We start from the raw sequence: 21,350 nt of genomic DNA on the forward strand, positions 1-21,350 counted from the left end.
ATGACTGGGCGAAAGAGCTCTTCCATTCCGACCTGTGCGTTTGTGTCACCGATGATGAATTTCACGTCGTGTTTTAGGCATTCTCTGTTGGTTTTGGCAAGACGCTCATAGAACTTCACATCACATCATCGGGTTTGTCGTTGGTTGGAGCGTATGCATTGATCAAGCTGTAATTGAACAATTTGCTCTTAATTCCCAACACGCAGATGCGATCACTTAGCGTCCTCCTTCTAATAATTCGACGCTGCTGCTTACCAAGCACTACGAAACCAACTCCATGCTCCGCCTTCTCGCCGCTACTGTAGTAGATGTGATACTTGAATGAAGTATCCGCAATTGGGTCAACTGCGCAGAATTCCCGTTCTCCTGTTCCTCGCCATGGACCATCTTTTGCGGCTCTCGAGTAAGGGGGGTAACTCGTGCAGGTTCCAACAGGGTCCTTACGTTTAGTCCCATGACATCGAAATGACATTTCCCGTCATTGGTCCCTCGACAATTAAAGAAGATTTTTTAACTTCCATTCAAGTCTCAAATACTGATCAATACTGCTTTCTTGACCATATAATGTTAAAAGAGACTGCGCCCCAAAGTTGTCGACGGTTAAGTGCTGCATTTGCAATGCAAAAAAGCTATGTAATGGTCTTTTTTCTTTACATTTACGTGGCAAAGCGACGATTTCTAAACCATTAACAACTTGAATGGGAGTTTTGTATAAGGAATAGGATTTTTGATCCTCGCCTTGTTATCATCCATATCATGGCGAACAATGTTTAAATCGTGTAAGTTTTTTTTTTCTTTATTTCTGTGAATTTTTAAATTCCTTCAGTTCTTCACTTGTCATTGTTATTGCTAGCGCTAAGAGAGCCACTGGCAAAGATGGGCGCTGAATGCAGCGACCCTCAGCTCCAACCAAGGGACCTTCCTCAAGCAGAGAGTTCAATACATAATAATTAAAAATGAAAATTTTAACTATACACATTAAAAAAATGTTAAAAATTTGGTTGATTCATAATCCGAAAAAAAAACGAACTGTGGGTAATGTCTGTGACATAACCGCTAAGTGGACGTAGGACTTGACTTGACCATGCCTTTAAGATGCATAATAATATCATGTCCAAATTTCTCGCATCAACTATTTTGGATAAATAACACTAGTCAACAGTGTTTTACTCCCTTCAACCATTCTCAGTGTACTTGAAAGATTTTTCTTCGCTGAATTCAGTCATGTATTCAGATTTTTTGTAACACGTCCAGTTTTTGAGAAAAACGGGTTTAAATTCACAAAACTACGTATTCTGATGGGAATTTGGTTTCTCTGTTCTGTAAAGCTGGTTTTCGGTTTATAACTTTGAGAAAGAGGTTTAAATTATATAGAAGAAATTGTACAAGATCTATGTAAGTTGTTGAATCTTATTTGACACGTTCATTTGTTGTGAAAAACGGAATTTCATTCACAAAAGTACGTATTTTCAAAGAAATTTGGTTTCTCTCTTCTGCAAAACGGAATTTCGGCTCCTCACTTTTAGAATAAAGTTTGAATTTTGTAGAATGGGCCTTGTAGAATGCATGTGGGTTGTTGGATTTCTTTTGGCACGCACATTTGTTGTGAAAAACGGAATTTCATTCACAAAAGTACGTATTTTCAAAGGAATTTGCTTCCTCTCCTCTGCAAAACGGAATTTTAGCTCGTCACTTTTAGAATAAAGTTTGAATTTTGTAGAATTAGCCTTGTAGAATGCATGTAAGTTGTTGGATTTCATTTGGCACGTTCATTTGTTGTGAAAAACGGAATTTCATTCTTTATTCTGAAAGTGAGGAACCGGAATTCCGTTTTGCAGAGGAGAGAAACCAAATTTCTATGAAAAGACGTACTTTTGTGAATGAAATTCCGTTTTTCACAACAAATGTACGTGCCAAATGAAATCCAACAACCCACATGCAGTCTACAAAGCCCATTCTACAAAATTCAAACTTTATTCTAAAAGTAAGGAGCCGAAATTCAGCTTTGCAGAGGAGAGGAAGCAAATTCCTTTGAAAAGACGTACTTTTGTGAATGAAATTCCGTTTTTAACAACAAATGTACGTGTCAAATAAAATCCAACAACCCACATGTATTCTACAAGGCCCATTCTACAAAATTCAAGCTTTATTCTGAAAGTGAGGAGCCAAAATTCCGTTTTGCAGAGGAGAGGAAGCAAATTCCTTTGAAAATACGTACTTTTGTGAATGAAATTCCGTTTTTCACAACAAATGTGCGTGCCAAAAGAAATCCAACAACCCACATGCATTCTACAAGGCCCATTCTACAAAATTCAAACTTTATTCTAAAAGTGAGGAGCCGAAATTCAGCTTTGCAGAGGAGAGAAACCAAATTTCTATGAAAAGACGTACTTTTGTGAATGAAATTCCGTTTTTCACAACAAATGTACGTGCCAAATGAAATCCAACAACCCACATACATTCTGCAAGGCACATTCTACAAAATTCAAACTTTATTTTTAAAATGAGGAGCCGAAATTCAGCTTTGCAGAGGAGAGGAAGCAAATTCCTTTGAAAAGACGTACTTTTGTGAATGAAATTCCGTTTTTAACAACAAATGTACCTGTCAAATAAAATCCAACAACCCACATGTATTCTACAAGGCCCATTCTACAAATTTCAAGCTTTATTCTGAAAGTGAGGAGCCAAAATTCCGTTTTGCAGAGGATATATCGGCGTTGCATAACATTCCTTGGCAAAATCTTCTCATCAAACCGACACATAAATCAAATCTACCGCGAACAAAAATCATCAAAAAAAGTCAGGAAGTATCTGTCCGGTCACGAAATATGAGCCTCGACAGTGGCAACCTTCCCACTGAAGGACTGCCTGAAATAAACCACAAGTTGGCTCAGCAGGGGATGTAGACTGTATCTCAGCCCTTCCACTGAAGAGCCTTCTAATCCGTGCGATAGCGACTGAAGGAGAACATTATTTTAACCTCTTAGAGCCTTGAAAAAGGCTGTTTGCTTCGGCTAAGTGCAAAAAGTAAGAAAACGATCTTTTCAAATAACCGCGAATTTCTAGTGATGGTATAAAAAAGACTGAATGCTCTGCGAGCGAATGCACTTTTATACCTTATTTTGAATCTTCTCTGCTTCCCAATTGGTGGGCCAATCAGCTAGTGTCTTGTATCCCGCTTCTTTGTCAGCCAAAGCGTCATCATCATCAACGCGTTCGAGAAGGGCTTCTTCTTTTTTACGCTTGTTTTTCGCTGCTGGCGTCTCTTTCCTAACGGGACTTTTCGCTAGATACAGGCCAATAAGCCGGGCAAGCGAGCTTTGAATTGCAGTTCAGGTGGGAAGTACGTGTTCTTTTCTGAGACAACATTGTTAGTAGTAGAAGGAAGGAAACACCCGGACATGGGATTTCGGGTGATAAGATAGTTTATTAATGTTTGAGCTGTTATAATATTATGTTAGAGATTTGGACATCTTATGAATCTTTAAAGGCATGGTCGAGCGGAGTCCTTCGTCCACTTCGCGGTTAAATCAGAACAATTATCCACTGTTAGTTTTGACGCTATTTATGAAAATCACGCATAAAATTTTATCTCTAGAATATTGGATTTGGCACCCAAGTACAATTTCTATCCCATTGAAAGAAAGCATTGATATTGATCTCTATTATTGGCTCTCTGAAGAACCGTTTGTGTTTTGGACATACATGCTGCAGCATGTGGCTTTTCTTCAGCCTGTCTCGGCTCAGCACCGATGCCGGCCGGTCTCGGCTCGACTCTGCTGCTGCTGCCGGTATCTACTCAGCATTGCTGCTTTATCGGGTCTGTAGGGTGGACTGCTGCTGTACTGGTTAGGTTTGGGCTGATGATGGTCGCTTCGATGGTGTCGAGCCGAAAAAGCGGTCGGTGCAGACTTCATTCCCTGCTAAAAGGTGTGAGTGCTGTTCAATCGATGATGCGGTTGCTTCGCTTGTCCCGGTCAGAATGAAAGGAAAAAATCGCGTTGCGCTGTTTTATGGCTTCTCGGCAGACCCAGCGGCTGCTCATTCGCTGGTGTCTGCACCAATCAGAACGTGGTAATGGAATGATGCAAGAATTATGCGGTACCCATATTTATAGGTTCCCTTGATCTCAATGTTTTTCATTGAAAACAGTTTCATGCCTATTGAAACAAGTTTTTCGGGTCTTATCAAACATGGACATGGAAGGCATACTTGAAATCTGTCGATTGAGGGGCTTACCGCAGAAATTCGTCCACTGAGACGAACTCTATTAACGTTTAAAATCTTTCAACACAGCGTAACGCGGTCGATTTGAACATTTTGAAATGACACCCGGTATAGTAAAGAGAGACGTAAGTCCTACGTCAAAAAATCTGTTAAGCTCTTTTTAGTGGAATGTATTCAACCACCTAAGACGAGTTTAGTAATCTCCATTTAATTCCACTACGAATAAGTCGAGTCAAGTACGAGACACTGAAGACGACCTCACAGTTGCGGTTGAAATACGTATCTGCAAAGATAACAAAACGTAGTGGAATTAAATGGAGAGTACTAAATTCGTCTTAGACGGTTGATTCATAATATTGAGCTGGTCGACAAAAACAGACATCAATCACGGTATTTCGCGGTGGGAGTCTCCATCGATAAACTTTGACCAGGTGGCCAACTGTAGCTGTACGGGTGTCCAAGAATCCAATTAATGAGTCGTGCTGTTCTCCGGAGTTCAATCGCTGCAGCCAGATAAGAAACCCAACCTTAGCGCATAACAAAGATCCATAAAACTGACCGAAGAAGGGAAAACTTTTCAGAACGAAGGAGTTTCGCAAAAAAATATCCGGAGTGGAGGATTTCCGCAATGAACTGATCAGAACGTCAGTTGAACGATGACTAAATTCAAATCGCATTTGAAAACAAAACAATAAATAAACTTCGGAGAAAGCGTGGCTCACTCTGAGAGCGACAGCTTTCGTATTCCTGCTACACAGGACTTGGTCGGTGTTACAGTTGGTGGTACAGTTCATCATCTTTGAGGAAGCAGATGAGGTCAGATAGGCTAGCGGTATCGTCAGCTAGGGCATCTCGTATGTTTGTCGGTATTCTGTAGCTGGAGCGAGGAATGCCAAACTTTGGACATCGGCAGATCACATGTTCGACTGAGTTTTGTACTCCACAGATGTCACAAACGGTACGAAAGGGCCTTCCACCGAAATACTGTCGTAATCGGGTGTGGCCGATGCGGAGGCGGGATATTACTTGCTGGTCCTTGCGACTGGGCATATCGTTCCAGGGTGCCGTGGAGCCCTTGACCTTCCGCAATTGCGTGGCTCTGGAAGCAGCCCATTGGTTTTCCCAATCCTAGCTGACGATCTTTCTGATTCAGGCTTTAACGTCAGCCGAGGGAACCGATGTTGTAAAACGCCGGCCTTGGTGGCCGACTCCAGCCAGAATGTCCGCAGTGACGTCGCCTAGCACCCCACAGTACCCGGGAATCCAGGCGAAGGTTGTCGATTGTTGTTCACTAGCGAGGATGTTCTGGATCTATGGATCATTCGGGTGGTCACTTTGTACCGCAGCGATGGCACTAGCGGAATCAATCAGAACTAGGACTGGTTTGTCGGAGGAGGTAGTAGTGGCAATCAACAGAGCTGCGGATTCCGCCGAAAAGACGCTGCATTGTGCAGGAAGACTGTCCGACACCGTTAGGTTGCTCCCAGTAACGCCTAAGCCGACCCAATTTTCTCGAAAAGGAACAGTCAGTGTATCGATGCTCGTGGTCCCTAAACTTAGTGTTTAGCAAATCGGGGACCGATCTTCCAGGAGCTTCCGTGTTGTCCCCTCTTTTAAAGTGCCTCGCACTGGAGCTGTTTATGTTGGCTGTAGAGGAGTGCCAGCGAACCCTAGCCACCGGAGGGAGACTGACGCCGGTCACCGTGTACATGATCCGATCCCCTTGATCAAGGAGAGGGTTTCTATGGTTTCCGGATGTGGCGAAAGCGTATGCGACGGCTTTTTGGCAAATAGCCACTTGCACACGGGTCCGCGACGTTAGGCATAAAGACGTTTGGCATTGGGCGTTCATATCTCCCAAAAGTAGAAGGGGAGACGGGGTCTCACTGATGATGCCACTCACCTTTTGTTTGATGACGGGAAGCGTTCTACAGGAGAGGTAGACATTCTCAATGCTGATAGGTATGCTACCTCGAAGACGGACTCCAACGACTGGGAGCTCTTCACGAAACTGAAGGACGTCAAAGGGGATCTCCCGGAGGATCCCTATCGCCACGGAATGCCGGATATTTGTACCTACCTTGCAAATCCATTTGTATTTGCCTCCAAGGGAACGATCCATGAAGGCTGATGAGATGCGGTTGACCTCCTGGAGGGCTATAATCCAGGACGAACGATCGCTTGTCAACAGTCAGCAGGAGGGGTACTGGTGTAGACAGGAGTGTCTTGGGTGGTTGAGCCTTGGTGGACTCTAGACCCGTAAACAGGGCTGACTTAAGAAGCTAGATTGGATTTGGAGACATGCTGACAGTGGTAGGACTTATCACTCGGGTTGGAGTGCCCGACGTGCCAAGGACGCTGGATCTGTTGGGACTTATAACCCGGTTTCGTGTCCCCGGGATGCTCGGGAAGCGGTCAAAGGGACTTATTTCCAGGGATAGACGCCCTAGGGTGCCCTAAGCAGCACATACTCATAGCATCCGCAGTAACTACTCGATCGTCTGGGTTGATCAACTTACTGCTACTCAGTGGCTTGCGTCCCCCGTCGTCCGTCGGAGAAGAACAAAACGTCTCGATAACACCTGACAGTAGTCGCTTGCTTCCCACGGAGAAACATCGCAACGTCTTGAATCCTTGCGCTTGCTAGATTGCTTGCAGGAGGATGTTCTTTAGTTCCGGTGTGGGAAAGACGTCCGCACTGAGGGGGCCCTGACTATTGGAGGATGTGGACAGGTTCTTTATTTTTGGCGAGCCTTTATCCACTAAGTGCCGGGGTCAACCCAGTCGTTCCGGTGAGGTCATGACGTCCGGTCTCTCTGCGCCCCGACTTCCCAGGGCACCGTGGATGATTTGTTCGTCCAATGCCATCCTCAAACGCCGGGGTTGGTCCAAAGGTTCCGGTTGGAGCATGGCATCCAGTCCTAAGGCGCCCCGACTGTCTGGATCAGGCAACGGCTCAAGAGTTGTAGCAGTGTGTGTGTTGTTTCTGGCACGTTGGAGGCAGCAGGGTGGTGGGTGCTTGCGTAAGTATTGAAGACGTGGTTAATGTTTGGCGGAAGGGCCGCCACTCTTCTTGTTGACTATACGCTGAGTTTTTGGGGTATTTGTGGGGCCTCTAGTGTCTGAGGAAGTGTTCGTAAGACTCCGTTTCAGAGTCTTGGAAGCTCTAGAGCCAACACTGACATTAGAGGTGGTAGTTTTAGCGTTGGTTAGGTCTCTGCTAGATGTCTTTGGTTGCGGTGAATATAAGACGACCTGACTTGGGGAGATCTTGGACGTGTTGGCGTTTTCATTTTGCGAGGTCTGGATAGCAGGGAGAACAGGGGAAGATTCTCCGCTAGAGGCAGCGACAGATGGAGAAATGCTAGACAATGACTTGAACGATTGAACGATAGAGAGGGGAACAGCTCTACTGTCTCGTTGCCTTTTGAGAAAGTCATACTCGATCCTTAGGGTTTGAACTTCGTGACGGAGGGATTCCAGTTCCGAGCGCATAGCTCTCATTTCTTGCAGCAGAGCGAAAACATCTTATGCTACTGTTGTCGGCTGAGTCGGTAGACTTGCGGGGGTTTGATTGTTGTTGATTGCATCATCAAACATATCGCAATCGGAAGCCAGAAAAGGGTCATGAAACAGTCAATTGCTTTAGATAAGTTTCAACTAATGGAATAAAAAGCTCAATGATTTGCCTCGACGAATTCGGAATTTTGAAGAAATTCAAATCAACGTTTCACAGTAAAGACAGATTGATTCGGGATTTTAAATGAACCCCCTTCAAATTTTGACATGCCTTCATGTTCTCTTACTGCGCGATCCCGGGAAGGACGGATGCTTCCTCTTTTCGGGCACGTGTATCCTCACAGAATCATCCATATCGGCTACGTCCGAGTGCCATTCGTCAATGGAAATGGTATCGAAATAATCACTTACTCGAACGGCAGCTTAAATATCAGCCGTTGCAGTGGCTGTGGCAGATATGTCTTGCGACTTCACCATTTTTTCATACGACTGGTTAGAGTGCTGTGCCGACGAGCGCTTCCTTTTTATTCGCGGAAATGGGGACTGAGGACGTACGTGTTTACCTTTCCGATTCTTTCCAATTTCTTGCAATATATGCCAACATTAAAAATTGAGAAGAATGTGAAACATTACGTAGGCTTTCTATAGTAGGAAATGAGTTAATACAGTGGTTCCCAAACTGTGGGTCGCGACCCCCAGGGGGGTCGTGGGCTGTTCAGTGGTGGGTTGCGAAAGACAAATCTTAATTCATAATTTTGTTACTGTTTTGTCCCACAAATCTATTCCATATTTTGAATTAGGATCTAACTAATGATTGGAACAAACCTGACGAGGTCAAGGGCTTTTTTTGTTATACGATATTTGGGCAAGTAGAAAGAAGTCCTATATACAATCCAAATGTAAGCCCCGAACCCAATCCAAAACCAATCCTAATCCAATTCGAATCCGATCTAAATCAAATCCAAATCTATTCAAAATCCAATCTAGTGATGAACTTTCTTTATAATTTAAAAATCACTTTAATAAAAAGGAAAATTCAAATCCAATCCAAATCTAATTCAAATCCAATCCAAATCCAATCCTAATCAAATCGAAATCCAATCCAAATCCAACCCAAATTCAATTCAAATTCCATCCAAATCCAATCCACATCTAATCCAAAAAATTGACGAATTTTTGACAAATACAATGATGGGATATAAAGCAATTTATTATAATTTGTCCAATCGAACGCGAACTCATTTTTATCTAAATTCACAAAATCAATGCATTTGGTACCTGGTGGGTCGCAAGCAATATGGGATTCTGCTTGGTGGGTCGCATATCCAAAAGTTTGGGAACCTCTGATAAATCTAAAAAAATACCTGCCAGGAATTGAAAGAATCGTTTCTGGATTATCAGATTCCGCATATATGTTAACTGTGAGGACGTGGTCACCACCTTTGTTGCTTATTCAAACTGAATCATTATTAACAAAGGTTGTGTTTGGAAATAACAATGTTTTACAATCGCTTTTCGTATAAGCTGATTAACTGGTTTCCGAAATCCTAAAAGTAAAATCCATTTATCTCTATGTAACTTTCCCATGACAAAAACAGTTTTTGTTTCCAGATCGACAACCCGTTCGCCATTCTCTCTATTACCAAATGTTCTTTTTGTCACACCCCGCCCCCGTAACAATTCCAAAGTTCCACGTGGTCAACCGACTGCCGGCCGAAACGAAGATTAAACTGAGTCAATTTTCGATGTCATTTCTCTTCTTCGAAACAGTATTATCCGAGGCCGACGAAAAAAGCTAAACCACACAACAGCACCACACCGTTGGCGAACGAGAAGCAACAGCAGCATGACGGTAGAATAATTTATGATGCCAATATATTTCCCACAGGCCAGGCGCCGCTCATTTTCCACAAGGAGCCAAAAACTACCGCTGGTTCAATTTTCCTTCCGCAGCCCAGCACAGCTGCCGGGAACGTGCAGGTACTTAAATTTCACTATTTCGAGCCAATTGGCGAGAAACAAACAGACGGGCAGAAAAACAACTCTCATTTAATGGTGGTTTCGAGCTGGTTTCAGCAAATCTTTACAGCCCCGCTGTAAAAGTGTCTCATCACGGACGGCTGCATCGGTAAAAGGGGAGAAATGGTTGTGAATTACTGTCGGTGTTGCAAGTGCAATCTTCTCTTGGGAGATTGAGTTTTCAATTAGCATTACGCTGTTTTGGAAGCTCGTAACAAATTCAAATTTTGCCGCAGAAGCAAAGTGTAATTTGTTTAAAAAACTATTAAAGCTCATCACCCAGAATTCATGCTGATAAAGAAATTCCGACGACGGTGTATAAAATTATATATTCGTCTAAAGTAGGTAGCCTTGGAATTCTTTTGTTATCGCAAAAATATTATCGGTTTTTCGGTTTTTTTTTGAGCCTAATAAATTATTGCCTATATGTTCCTACGTTTCGTTGAAGGTTCCCAAGGCTTTCCAGAACAAACAGAGGAATGCCAGTATCAACTCACTATGGATGGTAAGAAACCGCTAATGGACTAATTAATCAGTGAGATTGGTTAATTTTGTTACGGGATCTCTTAATAAAGTAGATGGGTGTTTTATTCACAACATAAGCACCAATCCTACCGATCTTTTCTATACACACCAAGAGGACCACTTTTCCAAACACCATTACACTAGGTCAACTCTCCATGTTAGGAATTTCGAAGGATCAAATGACTTAAAAAATTTTAAAGGCAAAATTTCGAGCATAAATATATTTTCTATTGATGAGAAAAGTCATCAATCGCATTTGGTTGTTGCAGAAATTGAATGTAAATCTTAATTATTGCTACTTTTGTTTCATCAAAAACCTGTATGACTTCGAAATTACTTAATTATACCAAAGATATATGTCACATTCAATTCAACGAATATCATAGCTGAAAAATGTCATCTGAATAATTTATTGGAGCGAAGATACGTGGAAAGATTGTCAATTTTTCATTGGAGAAGTAATGAAAACCACTAAGTGAGTGGCAGTAAGCTGTCACAGAGCTGAGTGCAAGAGAAATTTTAAATGTGATTTCGACAATTATTTGCCTTCCGAAAACCCATCTGGCGGAGCGTTAGCGCTATTTACGTATTAACTGCGAATGAAGCGACTTGATACTTACCACGTCGATGAGCTGTGAGAGCCGTAGACCCATTTTAACTGTTAGTCGATCGGAGTTGTTGCCCACAGGCCGTATCAATCGGTTGTAGTTGCTTAGCAGGTCGTCATATAAACGCTTAGAATCTGAGTTGGCCAGGCCGGTAGCAAAATGTAACGCTATGAACACAGCCGTGAGTAGCACGCTCCCCATCTTAGGCCAGGTCCACCCCTGCGGAAGAGAATGGTGAGAAGGAAAACAAAAAACAATTATAAATTCCTGTTAGTTAAGCCATGGCTAGAGAGTAATTAAGATAATCAGACTGCAACCATGTTTGCAACTATTCAACGTCAGAAAAGTTTTCGTGTTTGTGTGCGTATTTAAATGCAAAGTTCCTCCCACTTCGGCGATGATACAAGCAGAGAAAAAGGAGCGTCTTCGGTTTCGGTTGACCAAGGTTTTGTTTCCGAGAGGCTCTCAATTGGGATGGGAAACTTTTACTATTCAGGAGGATCTGGTGTCGGTGCGAAGTTTAGCATCCTCAAAAAGTGAAAAACTCTTCGCCTTGAATTCCTTGCACCGAAGGATGCCGGAGGACTTTTGCTCGAGAGGTTATCTCTAGCCCTTTTAGGGATAATCCGAAACTACACAACTAAAACATGCTCCTGAAGAACATTCTTTCAATGATGAAACTTTTGTTGAGTTTCCTCTTATTTGGCCTGGAGTGGAAGCATTCTTCTGGACCGAACCCAATGATGGCAATAGAAAGAACATAAATATTAGCGCTGCATGGGAAAACTCAATAGGATTCCTTGGCGCCGCTGGATGAATGTGCATTCAGGAAGTCTGATGTAATGAAAATGCAAAAGTTGAAACAAGAAACCATTCTATATGGCGTCAATAGAAAACTTTTTAGCCTTTCCTTTTCCTGTTTTGATTCTTAAGCTTGCGAAACTTGATATCATGCGGTGAAGCATTTGTAAAGGGAATAGTTATTACTGTTTGCTCGAAAGTTCATAAAGCAATTTATTGCATTGAAATTCTGCCTTTTCAATTTCAAGTTTCATACTTATTTCAATGAACTTTTTACAATGGAAAAAAGTATTACTTTGCACACATATGTAGGCACATTATTTTAACAATTGAAGTACAGTATGTACCCCAATATTTGTTATCATATTTGACCTCAATCGAAAGCACCATGTCTCCCTACTGGAAGAATAAATCCTATCGCCTCAAAATATCATAATTCATATGATTCCGGTAATATGCTGTCTTATGAATAAATCTCCGGTTCCCAAAATACATGCAGCAATGCTCACGGTCAATGCCGAACGATAAACAACAGTCGTGAGAATAGAATCTCTGTATCGTCCATACAGAAACGGCGAAAGGTCGTCCGTGTCCTTGCCGACAAATGTAATGAGATTTAGCTCGCCATCCGGATTCAGCCAGCGTGCCTGCAACCGAAAATAGTGCCACACAATCACGTCGAAATCGCTGCGACAACAACAGCACTCCAGGGACTCGTACCGAATGAAGTGTAAAGATCCGGATAAAATTTTATTTATACGTATCTCCGGATGGGACTCTGGTAGGTATAGTTCCAGGGAAAATTCATTCGATTCCCAACCAGCTATTATTACGGCTTGTCATTTTCATTTGTGCGATAGTTCTACCATCGAGCGAAATGGTATTGCATCCTTTTCATGGGACAGAGCAATATTTATTGGTATGGATATCGGAGTATGATTCGTGACAATAGACTCAGGGGTGTACCTTGAAGGGTGAAAGTGGGGTTGTAGGGTGCTTAGCGCCTTGAGTAAATGCTTATGGTTTCACCAATCAGTCAAACAAATAATTCAAAACTCTTTATCATGCCCGTATAACAAGTTTAATAAAAAAAAATTGCGAAAAAAAAACAAAACGCCCAGCATATTTAAGAACCAATTGTGTAAGTACTAAAAGTACAGCAATTCTATGTGAATCCTCAAATAAACCCCTCCTATACATCCAAAAAACAAATCTTTCAATTCAACACCAAATTTTCAAAATGACTTATCTGTGAACAAAGATTCAAACGTCAAATTCAATTTGACAATTCCCACGCAAACCAACACCATCAATGCGTTAGAGAAAGCTTCTGAGTAATTCTTGCTGTGACCGGGCCACTATTTGCATCCCCGTAACGCTGGGCAGACACCTTTGCGTGGTGTGTTACGGTGTAAGATCTACCACGGTCATATCGTCAGCTACAGGCAAATCCTGGCCCAACGAATACCTTCCCCAATATCCAACTCCGTGGTACCTATGAGGGTGTCGCTGAATCGGGGGCCTCTCGTACTACATCAACACTTCCTTCCCCTCCCAAGTTACGGTGAAGATGGACGTGGCAAGGAGTAGTAATCCTGATGCTTTTGTGATTTTTATCCTAGATTGAATTCAAGGGCGACATCCACCTTGATTTCTGATAGCAATCTGAATAAGGATTTCAAAAGAAATATATGAATATCACTAGTGTCCAATCTACGAAGTACACCGTAACTCTGCTAAGTATACGGTAAAGGCTATATGATCGCTCCAAAAACAAACTTTTTATAGAAGGCCCGGAGACCCATACTGTTATATACCAATCGACTCAGTTTTTGTTTTTTCTATCAACACCTGAGATTTTTGGACACAATGCACAATATAAGCTAAGCTCTCCATCGATGTATTATTCAATATTATGTATATATTCAAAATCGGTGGTTGCGAACATGACCGAAAAATTCTTTTCAAAAAGAAATCCAAGATGGTGGCCAGATTCAATATGGCTGCTTTTAATTGTATTATTGCAAATTGAAGATACACTCTTTCTCTTTCCAACGATATACTGATCTCTAAGATCAGTTGAGAAATGTTGGAGTAATGACAGTTTTGGTGAATCAAGAATTAACAAAAATCGTCATTTCATGTATAACTATCGAGGGGTCTATCTTCCTGAAGAATTTAACTCGGATCCTTAATATACTCGCCAAAAACATATATTTAAGAATTTTTAAGAACCTCGTGCAAATAGTGGCCCGGTCTCAGCGAGAATTACTCTTCTGCTATGTTGATGTTGTTGGTTTGCGTGGGATTGCTATCAGATTCGTCAAATCGACGCTTGAATCTTTGTTTACAAAAGCAGATAAGCCGTTTCCAAAATTTGGTATTGAATTATTGTATAACATTCTTGTATATATGGTTGTGCAAGGTTTGAATAAAGGATTTTATGGGACAGATCGGATCAGCTGTTTTTCTCGTGTTTATCTACTTCATATCATTGCATTCTAAGCACAAAATGCTGAATAAAACACGAATGCGTTACAAACATTATTCTATGTTCGGCCCTAATGGAATGTTCACGCAGAATCATGCCATAACAAAACATTAATACCTCATACAGAACACGTAAAATAATACAAAATTGCAAAATCTTAATATAAAGATTGTATTAAAATCTTCCGCAATTGTTAATGCCGAATTTGTATACAGTTGCTGTAAGGTTGTTATGCAGAACTGTATTAAAATTTGCCATCCTCTGGTTGGGTGTACTATTTGGAGAACAATTGGATCCTACAATGAAGAATCTATATTTTATTTCATTTCTGGGAAAAAGAAGCTAGTCATCCTTAACTCGTCATATTTTATTAGAAATTTAAAAATAAATAGTAAATGCTTCTTTGACCTTTTTGGTCTTGTTATACATACAAAATTACCTTGTATAATGTGATTTCAATCGTAATAGAGCAACACCGCAGGGCACTTTACTCCGCAGGACCCTCAACTTTTGACAGTTAGTATACCGACCTGACCTTTTTTGGCTGATGGTTCATTCGTTTTGGAATGTTGCATTTTCAGCAAAATAGGTTGCTCGGCCCAAATGTTTCAAACACAAAAATATCATTTTTAAGGACTTAGACTATTTACAGAGTTTTCCTGAGATTGGTTCGTATATGTTTGACCGATGCGCTATCGTTTGCAATCAACAATGAGATTGAGTTTTAGGACCCAATTGAAGATTCCCGTTAAAATATTTAATTCGTTCATCCGATACAGAGTCTTTCATACAGAGTTGGGCAAAATTGTGGCTGAATCCACTGTGGTAGTATCAGATTGTAATGAAATTAAAGTTTTCGGTGAAAAGCATGAGTTATTTCAATCCAAATGCAACTGTTGATCAAAATAATCGGTTGCTATATGAATCATTTGTTTCAGAAACTGCATAAGTCCATTTTATACAATTTCGAGAAAACAACAAATTGGCACAAAATCTTTCGATTTCTTCGATACAGATCAATAGTTTTTGTCAAAACTCAACGCCCTGGGGCACTTTCAGTGCAAAAACTGTAAGCAGTACTCCACCATTGCTCTTCAAAGTGCGTGTACATATGTAGTTTATCAAACAAACAAACAAAATTTCATACATTCCAGAACAAAATTTTTTTTTTGTATTTTTTGCCAGAATACGTATTTTTGGACGAGGATTCAGAATACATAAAAATCTCATTTTGGTCAAAAATGTTACTTATGCAGTTTCTCAAACAAACGGTTCAAATGCATATGCGCCCATCATTATCTAAATGTGAGCTCGATTGACAGCACAGGATAAACAAAAAAAAAGACAATTCTGATACGGATTGATAATGTAACACTAGAGCCACATGTTCTTACTCGACATACTCGACATAAGATATTCGACGGATGTCTAAGTCATTCGCTCGGACACGACATCCACCTATTGAACCGACACACTTTATAGTATATGTATATCCATCGATCAAAGTAATTAAATGCTCATTGGTAGAAGACGTGTGCGCCACCACGCCACATCGCCGCCGCCGGTATTTATTGTTCAAACATTCGGTTTAGGAGTAGGATGGGAATTCCAAAAAATATGCTATGGAAATTTCAAAGAATCTCGCGTGGAAATCCCACGGAAGAAAATCTGAAGAATATTCCAAAGCGAATGTTCCGAAGAATTTCCCGAAATAAATCCTTGGATTTTTTTGCGAAAATTTCGAAGAATATACCAAAGTAACTCTGAAGAATTTACCGAGGAAATTTCTAAACATTTGACGCTGACATTTTGAATAATATGCCGAGTTAATGTCTAAGTATTTTCCGGGAAAATGTCAAGAATTTGCCAGGACATCAAGAAGAATTGTCCAAGGAAACTGAATTTGCCGAGGAAATATCGTAGAATTTTTCGAGGGAATTGCGACGAATTTGCTGGAGAAATTACGAAAAAAAAATCTGATGGCACCAGGCCTTCAGAATAACCCTCTCAAGCAGCTTACCAGCTCCATCGAGAAGGCAAATCGGTCTGTATGTCGAAGGTTCTCCCGGGGATTTCCCAGGCTCGGGCAATAGCACCAATTTCTGTCGTTTCCAACGATCTGGGAAGTTTCCTTCATCCAGACAACGTTGGAGGCAGCTTCTGAACATATCTGGAGCGGCAAGAATCGCGTGTTTAAGGGCCAGGTTCGGAATACCATCCGGACACGGCGCCTTATTAAGCCTAAAACCTCTTGCGGTTTCGATAAGCTCTTCGATAGTCACTAACGGGACCTCGTCAGGTCATACGGTGTATCAGGCCAGTCTGGTGAATCATGCTTCGGGAACAGCTCTTCAACGATCCTAACTAACATCTCCGGAGATCTCTTAGGAGGTGTGCTATTTGTTTTAGCCATCACTATCCTGTTAGCATCCCCCATGGAGTGTTGTTTGGCATACTGCACAGCCTTCCGAAGCAGGCTCTTTTACTACACTTTATTTCGTAGTTTAGAGCTCTGCTTGCTGTCTGGAACGTCCGGTGTCTATCAAGTCGATCAACCTCTTTTCTTGTACGTTGTAATCTTCTTTTGGCTTTAGGGCAAGATCTAACGTTGGAGAACCGGGATCCCCAGTCCACCGCCCACGCGTTGAAGTCACCTGCTACTACTAACGGTTTTAGACCAGTTAGTTTGACCGCAAGAGTATCCACTACTCTAGTATACTGCTCTATACTCCATCTAGGAGGATAGTAACAGCTACAAAAGTAAACTCCATTTACCTTTGCTATAACCCTATAAACCCTCATCGTTAGGAGATGATATTATCTCCTGGATGGGAAACCGTCCGCAAGTCCAGATTGCCACAGATCCGGACTTGCCCGCAACCCAACTGCCGTTTCCAGCATGGATGCGATATGGGTCGGACAGCAAGGCAACATCAGCTTTACACTCAGTAACCGACTGTTGTAGCAGCACTTGCGTTGCCTCGCATTGGTTTAAGTTTAGTTGTGTTACTTGCATGTCTGGACCCTTCTAGAAATTATTATCTGAATATAAGTATATGAACAACGTTATTTTGCATAGCTTAGCTTAGCGTAGCTTAGACTGACTGTACATATCAATAGTTGCTACTCTGTGATTGATCAGAGCTGGTGCAAATTGCAACGATCCAAGTGAATAGTGGTTGATTTACCATCTATTCTCGAAGTGCACGTTTCAGCAGCTCTCAATTGATGATCAATAACGGCGCTGGCCAAGTCCTTACAGTCAGTTGGGAAAAGGAAGGAATGTTAGTGTGTGGTTATTGTTGCTACTAGAGACCGAGAATATTTAATTAATACTAATTTACTAATTTTTACTAAATTATACGAATATTTTTTATAAACAACAGTTTTAGCATTTACTTCTCTGATCATTTAAAAAAAGTGTTCAATTGTTCATCCATCACGAGGATAAACAATCAATTGCTCAAAGTGAGCGATTGTTTTTTGCTAATGTTATAATTATTTCTCGCTCCATCTGCTGTCGTTCTTATTAAAACCGGGTCGATAATAGACCGATCCCAACATCTTTTATGATCGTTCAATTGTTCGTCCAACGCGAAGATAAACAATCAATCGCTCAAAATGGGCAATTGTTTCTTTTAAATTTTTGGTAAAGAATGCACGTCATCAACAAAAGGACTGAAATGAAAACCGATAGATAACACATAATATTCTATAACTGGAACACTTGTAATTTAACCTGTTTGTTAGATTACCTAAAATTAACATCAGTTCGTGACACAAAACTACTTTATTTAGTTCAAAGGATATGTTCTCATTTTCCAGGAATGTGTATTGGTACGGTTTAGAAGAACTAGAAAAAAACGTTTGAAGCATATTTTCTAGTATCTGACCCCTTTCCGACCCAAACCGAAATCAAACTTTAAAGTGATAGTTCAAAATTATTAACACTACTTACAGCGCTAGATTGGACAGTTATGGTTTTTTTTTCAAATATGTCTTATTGGTATTGTTAGGTAGCACCAGTCATTCTCATATCCGGGTGATTTTTTAATTTTTGAACTGTCACTTCCTAGTCAAACCAAATTCAATTCAGGAATCGAAACAGAGCGCAAGAATTATTTTCTGGGTGTAATTATGATGAATCCACGATCTTCTCCAAATTGGTGTAACTGTATTTACATTTGAATTATAAAACGGCATTTCTTTTTAGGTGAGTTGTGTATTTTTAAATTTACTTGCCAAAATTATAATCATATTTTCTGTTATAATGCAGTGGCATTGTATTAATTGTCATTTTTATGATTATGCCGGAAGATTGTAGAATCAATATTTTTGTGTAATTGATGGTCACAAATTATATATAGCTTGCTGAATTTTTTGCCTTTGTTCCTTACCAAAAACTGTTAAATGTCATGCCAAGACATTGTTAAGTATATAGACTCACAGTGTTGACTGTAAAGACCGTCACTCGATAAAGAGGCCCAAACATGGCGCAATCTGCTCGGCAGTGGCTTGTTGAAGATAGTTTGATGTTGAAGTAGCCGAGGAATCAACAATTTTTCTTCAATAGGATTTAAATGAGTCAATACGTTGCGAATTACTACTTAATCTTATTACTCATTCCTTCGAATTTCAAGGCCAAGCACAAATACATGCAGTTGAGAAAAGTTCATAGAAATATTAATGTTGGTAAAAAGGGTAAGAAATAAAATAGAAAACTTAACAAATAAATTTAAAATGATACTTAATGGAAGATCTTAATCAGGAATTTTAAAATCAACAGGAACTGTTGAGGGCCAATAAAATCTGGAAAATTGGCTTCGCAAACGCTGTCTAGTTAAGCTATTTGATACCGTTAAAAGTTATCATCAAACTATCACATAAAAATCCGATAGATAGAAAGTTTAGGTTATCGACTTTCGTTTTATTTTTTACTACGTGGAAAACGTTACTTAGGACCGAAAAACATGTGTTTTGGGGAGGAAAATATTTATTAAATAATCCACTGTCTCCCGGATTAATCGGAATCAAATCAAATTCCGACGGTGATTCCAGACCTAGCAATTTCATTTACTATATATTGTGCTCAGATAAATGTATTCAAAATGAAAAAAATGTTGAAATGTATGTGTATCTATGTAAATGTATCTTGTCACTTTGACATACCTTTATAAAAAGCAGTTGTGGTGTAAGTTCAGTTCCAGCAGCATTGCAAATTTGTGTTTTACACGATTTAAATTTTCACAATTTTCCACTCACCCTAAATGCTTAACGCATATTAGTTATCATGTAATTTTTCTTTGATTTATTCAGGATAATGTTGCGAAGATTTTGGGTGTAAATGGAAGTCTCACAATCAAAAATACGAGCGAAAAAAAAAATTGTGTAACAATAGAATTCTGTGTAATTGATGGTGGAATAGCTGTCATTACCGAGTTAAACTGATAAAACTGAATAGTCAAATTAAATAAGTCAAATTTACTGTTAAGTCAAATTAAAAAAAATGCTTATAAATCAACCATACAAAAAAAGTAATCGGAAAGGGCTCACCGGGCTGCGTCAATTTGATGAGAAATTCGTCCGCCGCTTTTATGGGGAATCCCCTGCGCTGTCATCCGCTTGAATTGAGGCACATAGTGTTATTTTCCAACGGCAACTACACAATTTTTTCACATTCACTGAAAAATACGTGACAGCAAACTTTTAATTGCTGCCATCTCGCGCAATGCCTACTCAGACTTTCTTCTATGAACAACGTTATTTTGCATATCGTATAAACTCATGCTTCGGACGCCTTCAAACTTCGAACACTTGATTTTGTGTGAAGAAAATTTGAAATATTTCACCCGAAATCTTTCAACTTATGTACTGAAAATTAACCTGATTGAAGCGCAGATTAACGATAGGGGTATACACCTGAGAGAGAGCTGGCTAGCTCACTGACAGATCGTTTATTTACTATGTCTTCTTCTTCTTTATTTGCCTGGAAACCGTGGAAACTCAACAAATCGAAGTAACATTTCATAATGTCGGAAGCAACATCTTTCACTCCAATAAAAAACTTCCTCGAACTAGCTGATTTTAATGGTTATGAACTTCCTAACGTGGAACAAAAGCGATTTCTTATAACAAGGTATCATTCACATGGATAATTACGGGTTCAATTCACTGTAGCAGATATAAGAAAAGTTGCGAACATAAATTGTTAAATAAATAATTTGGGTTACGACCATTTGAAGTTGTATCGCAGTGTTTACTTTTTCGGTTCGCAGTGACTGGATCGCGGTGACATTAGGATGAACGTAAATAAAGCGAGCTGTCTTCTCTCTTCAGGTATACACTTAACGGCGTAGGTTACTGCGTATCTGATTATAGAAATGTTTCACACTCAACCACAAGGGACATATTTCAAATCGCCTATGAAACATTTCCATAAACAGATACACAGCAACCTACGACGTTAAGTGAATCCCTGATGTTTCGTCATAGTTAGCCATGTAATTTCAACACCATTGTTTACCTACTTCGAAAGCAAATCTAACAGTAAAATGAAAATTAGCTACCTATCTATATTAATTCTAACGCTGTTTTAAAGCTGTCCAAAGGTTGATTCAAGTGTCCAAAATATGAATATAATGCAAGTAAGTGTCCGAAATAAGATTCCAAAAGAAGTCACACATTTCCTTTAATGTGTGATTTCTTAGGTATCAAAAGCTTGAGCTGGAGCTTGAGCTTGATTAACGTCAGAAGTTGCTACTCCATTATGACCAGATCAGCTGTTCTTGCATTAGGAACCAAATAGATGTTTGCTTGGGACTAGTACACATCTTCAATGTACAAGTACTGGTGATATCATTTGTTAGGGTCATACTGGCGCCTGCCACGTCAGAAATGTGTCAATGTAGGGAAGGGGGAGGAAATGATGATGCAATCACTCGCCCACTGCAAGCCGAAAATACCTCTGCACTTGCCACGAGTTCATGCGGAATTTGTTGGAATTTCTGGGTTAGGTTGGAGAGGCAGAGGTCCGTCTTGGTTAACGAGCTGCCAATGTGATAGATAGGAGAAGGACACTGATGGAATTTCTATAGTTCATTTCCAATTCTAGCAGATTATTGTTAGAATACTCAAGTTGAAGGTATAGGAATAGTAATGGA

At 40.3% G+C, this 21,350-nt stretch overlaps 1 protein-coding gene across 2 annotated transcripts in view; it reads right to left on the reverse strand.

The window, feature by feature from the left end:
* The window catches only part of LOC134226174 (acetylcholine receptor subunit alpha-like 1), a 265,216-nt gene that overhangs the window by 37,919 nt on the left and 205,947 nt on the right, over positions 1-21,350 (reverse strand). Inside the window, exons 1-2 of one of the 2 annotated variants that reach the window (XM_062706770.1) lie at positions 19,744-19,872; positions 10,911-11,117 (exon numbers count right to left, since the gene is read on the reverse strand). In XM_062706770.1, coding sequence (XP_062562754.1) covers positions 10,911-11,099 — 189 coding nt within the window. In that variant the 5' untranslated portion in view covers positions 11,100-11,117; positions 19,744-19,872. Of the gene's footprint in view, positions 1-10,910; positions 11,118-19,743; positions 19,873-21,350 lie in introns of those variants that run through there. The other variant, XM_062706772.1, reaches the window with a different exon arrangement.

The sequence above is a fragment of the Armigeres subalbatus genome, chromosome 3 (assembly GCF_024139115.2).
Source record: "Armigeres subalbatus isolate Guangzhou_Male chromosome 3, GZ_Asu_2, whole genome shotgun sequence".
NCBI classification, from domain to species: Eukaryota; Metazoa; Arthropoda; class Insecta; order Diptera; family Culicidae; genus Armigeres; species Armigeres subalbatus.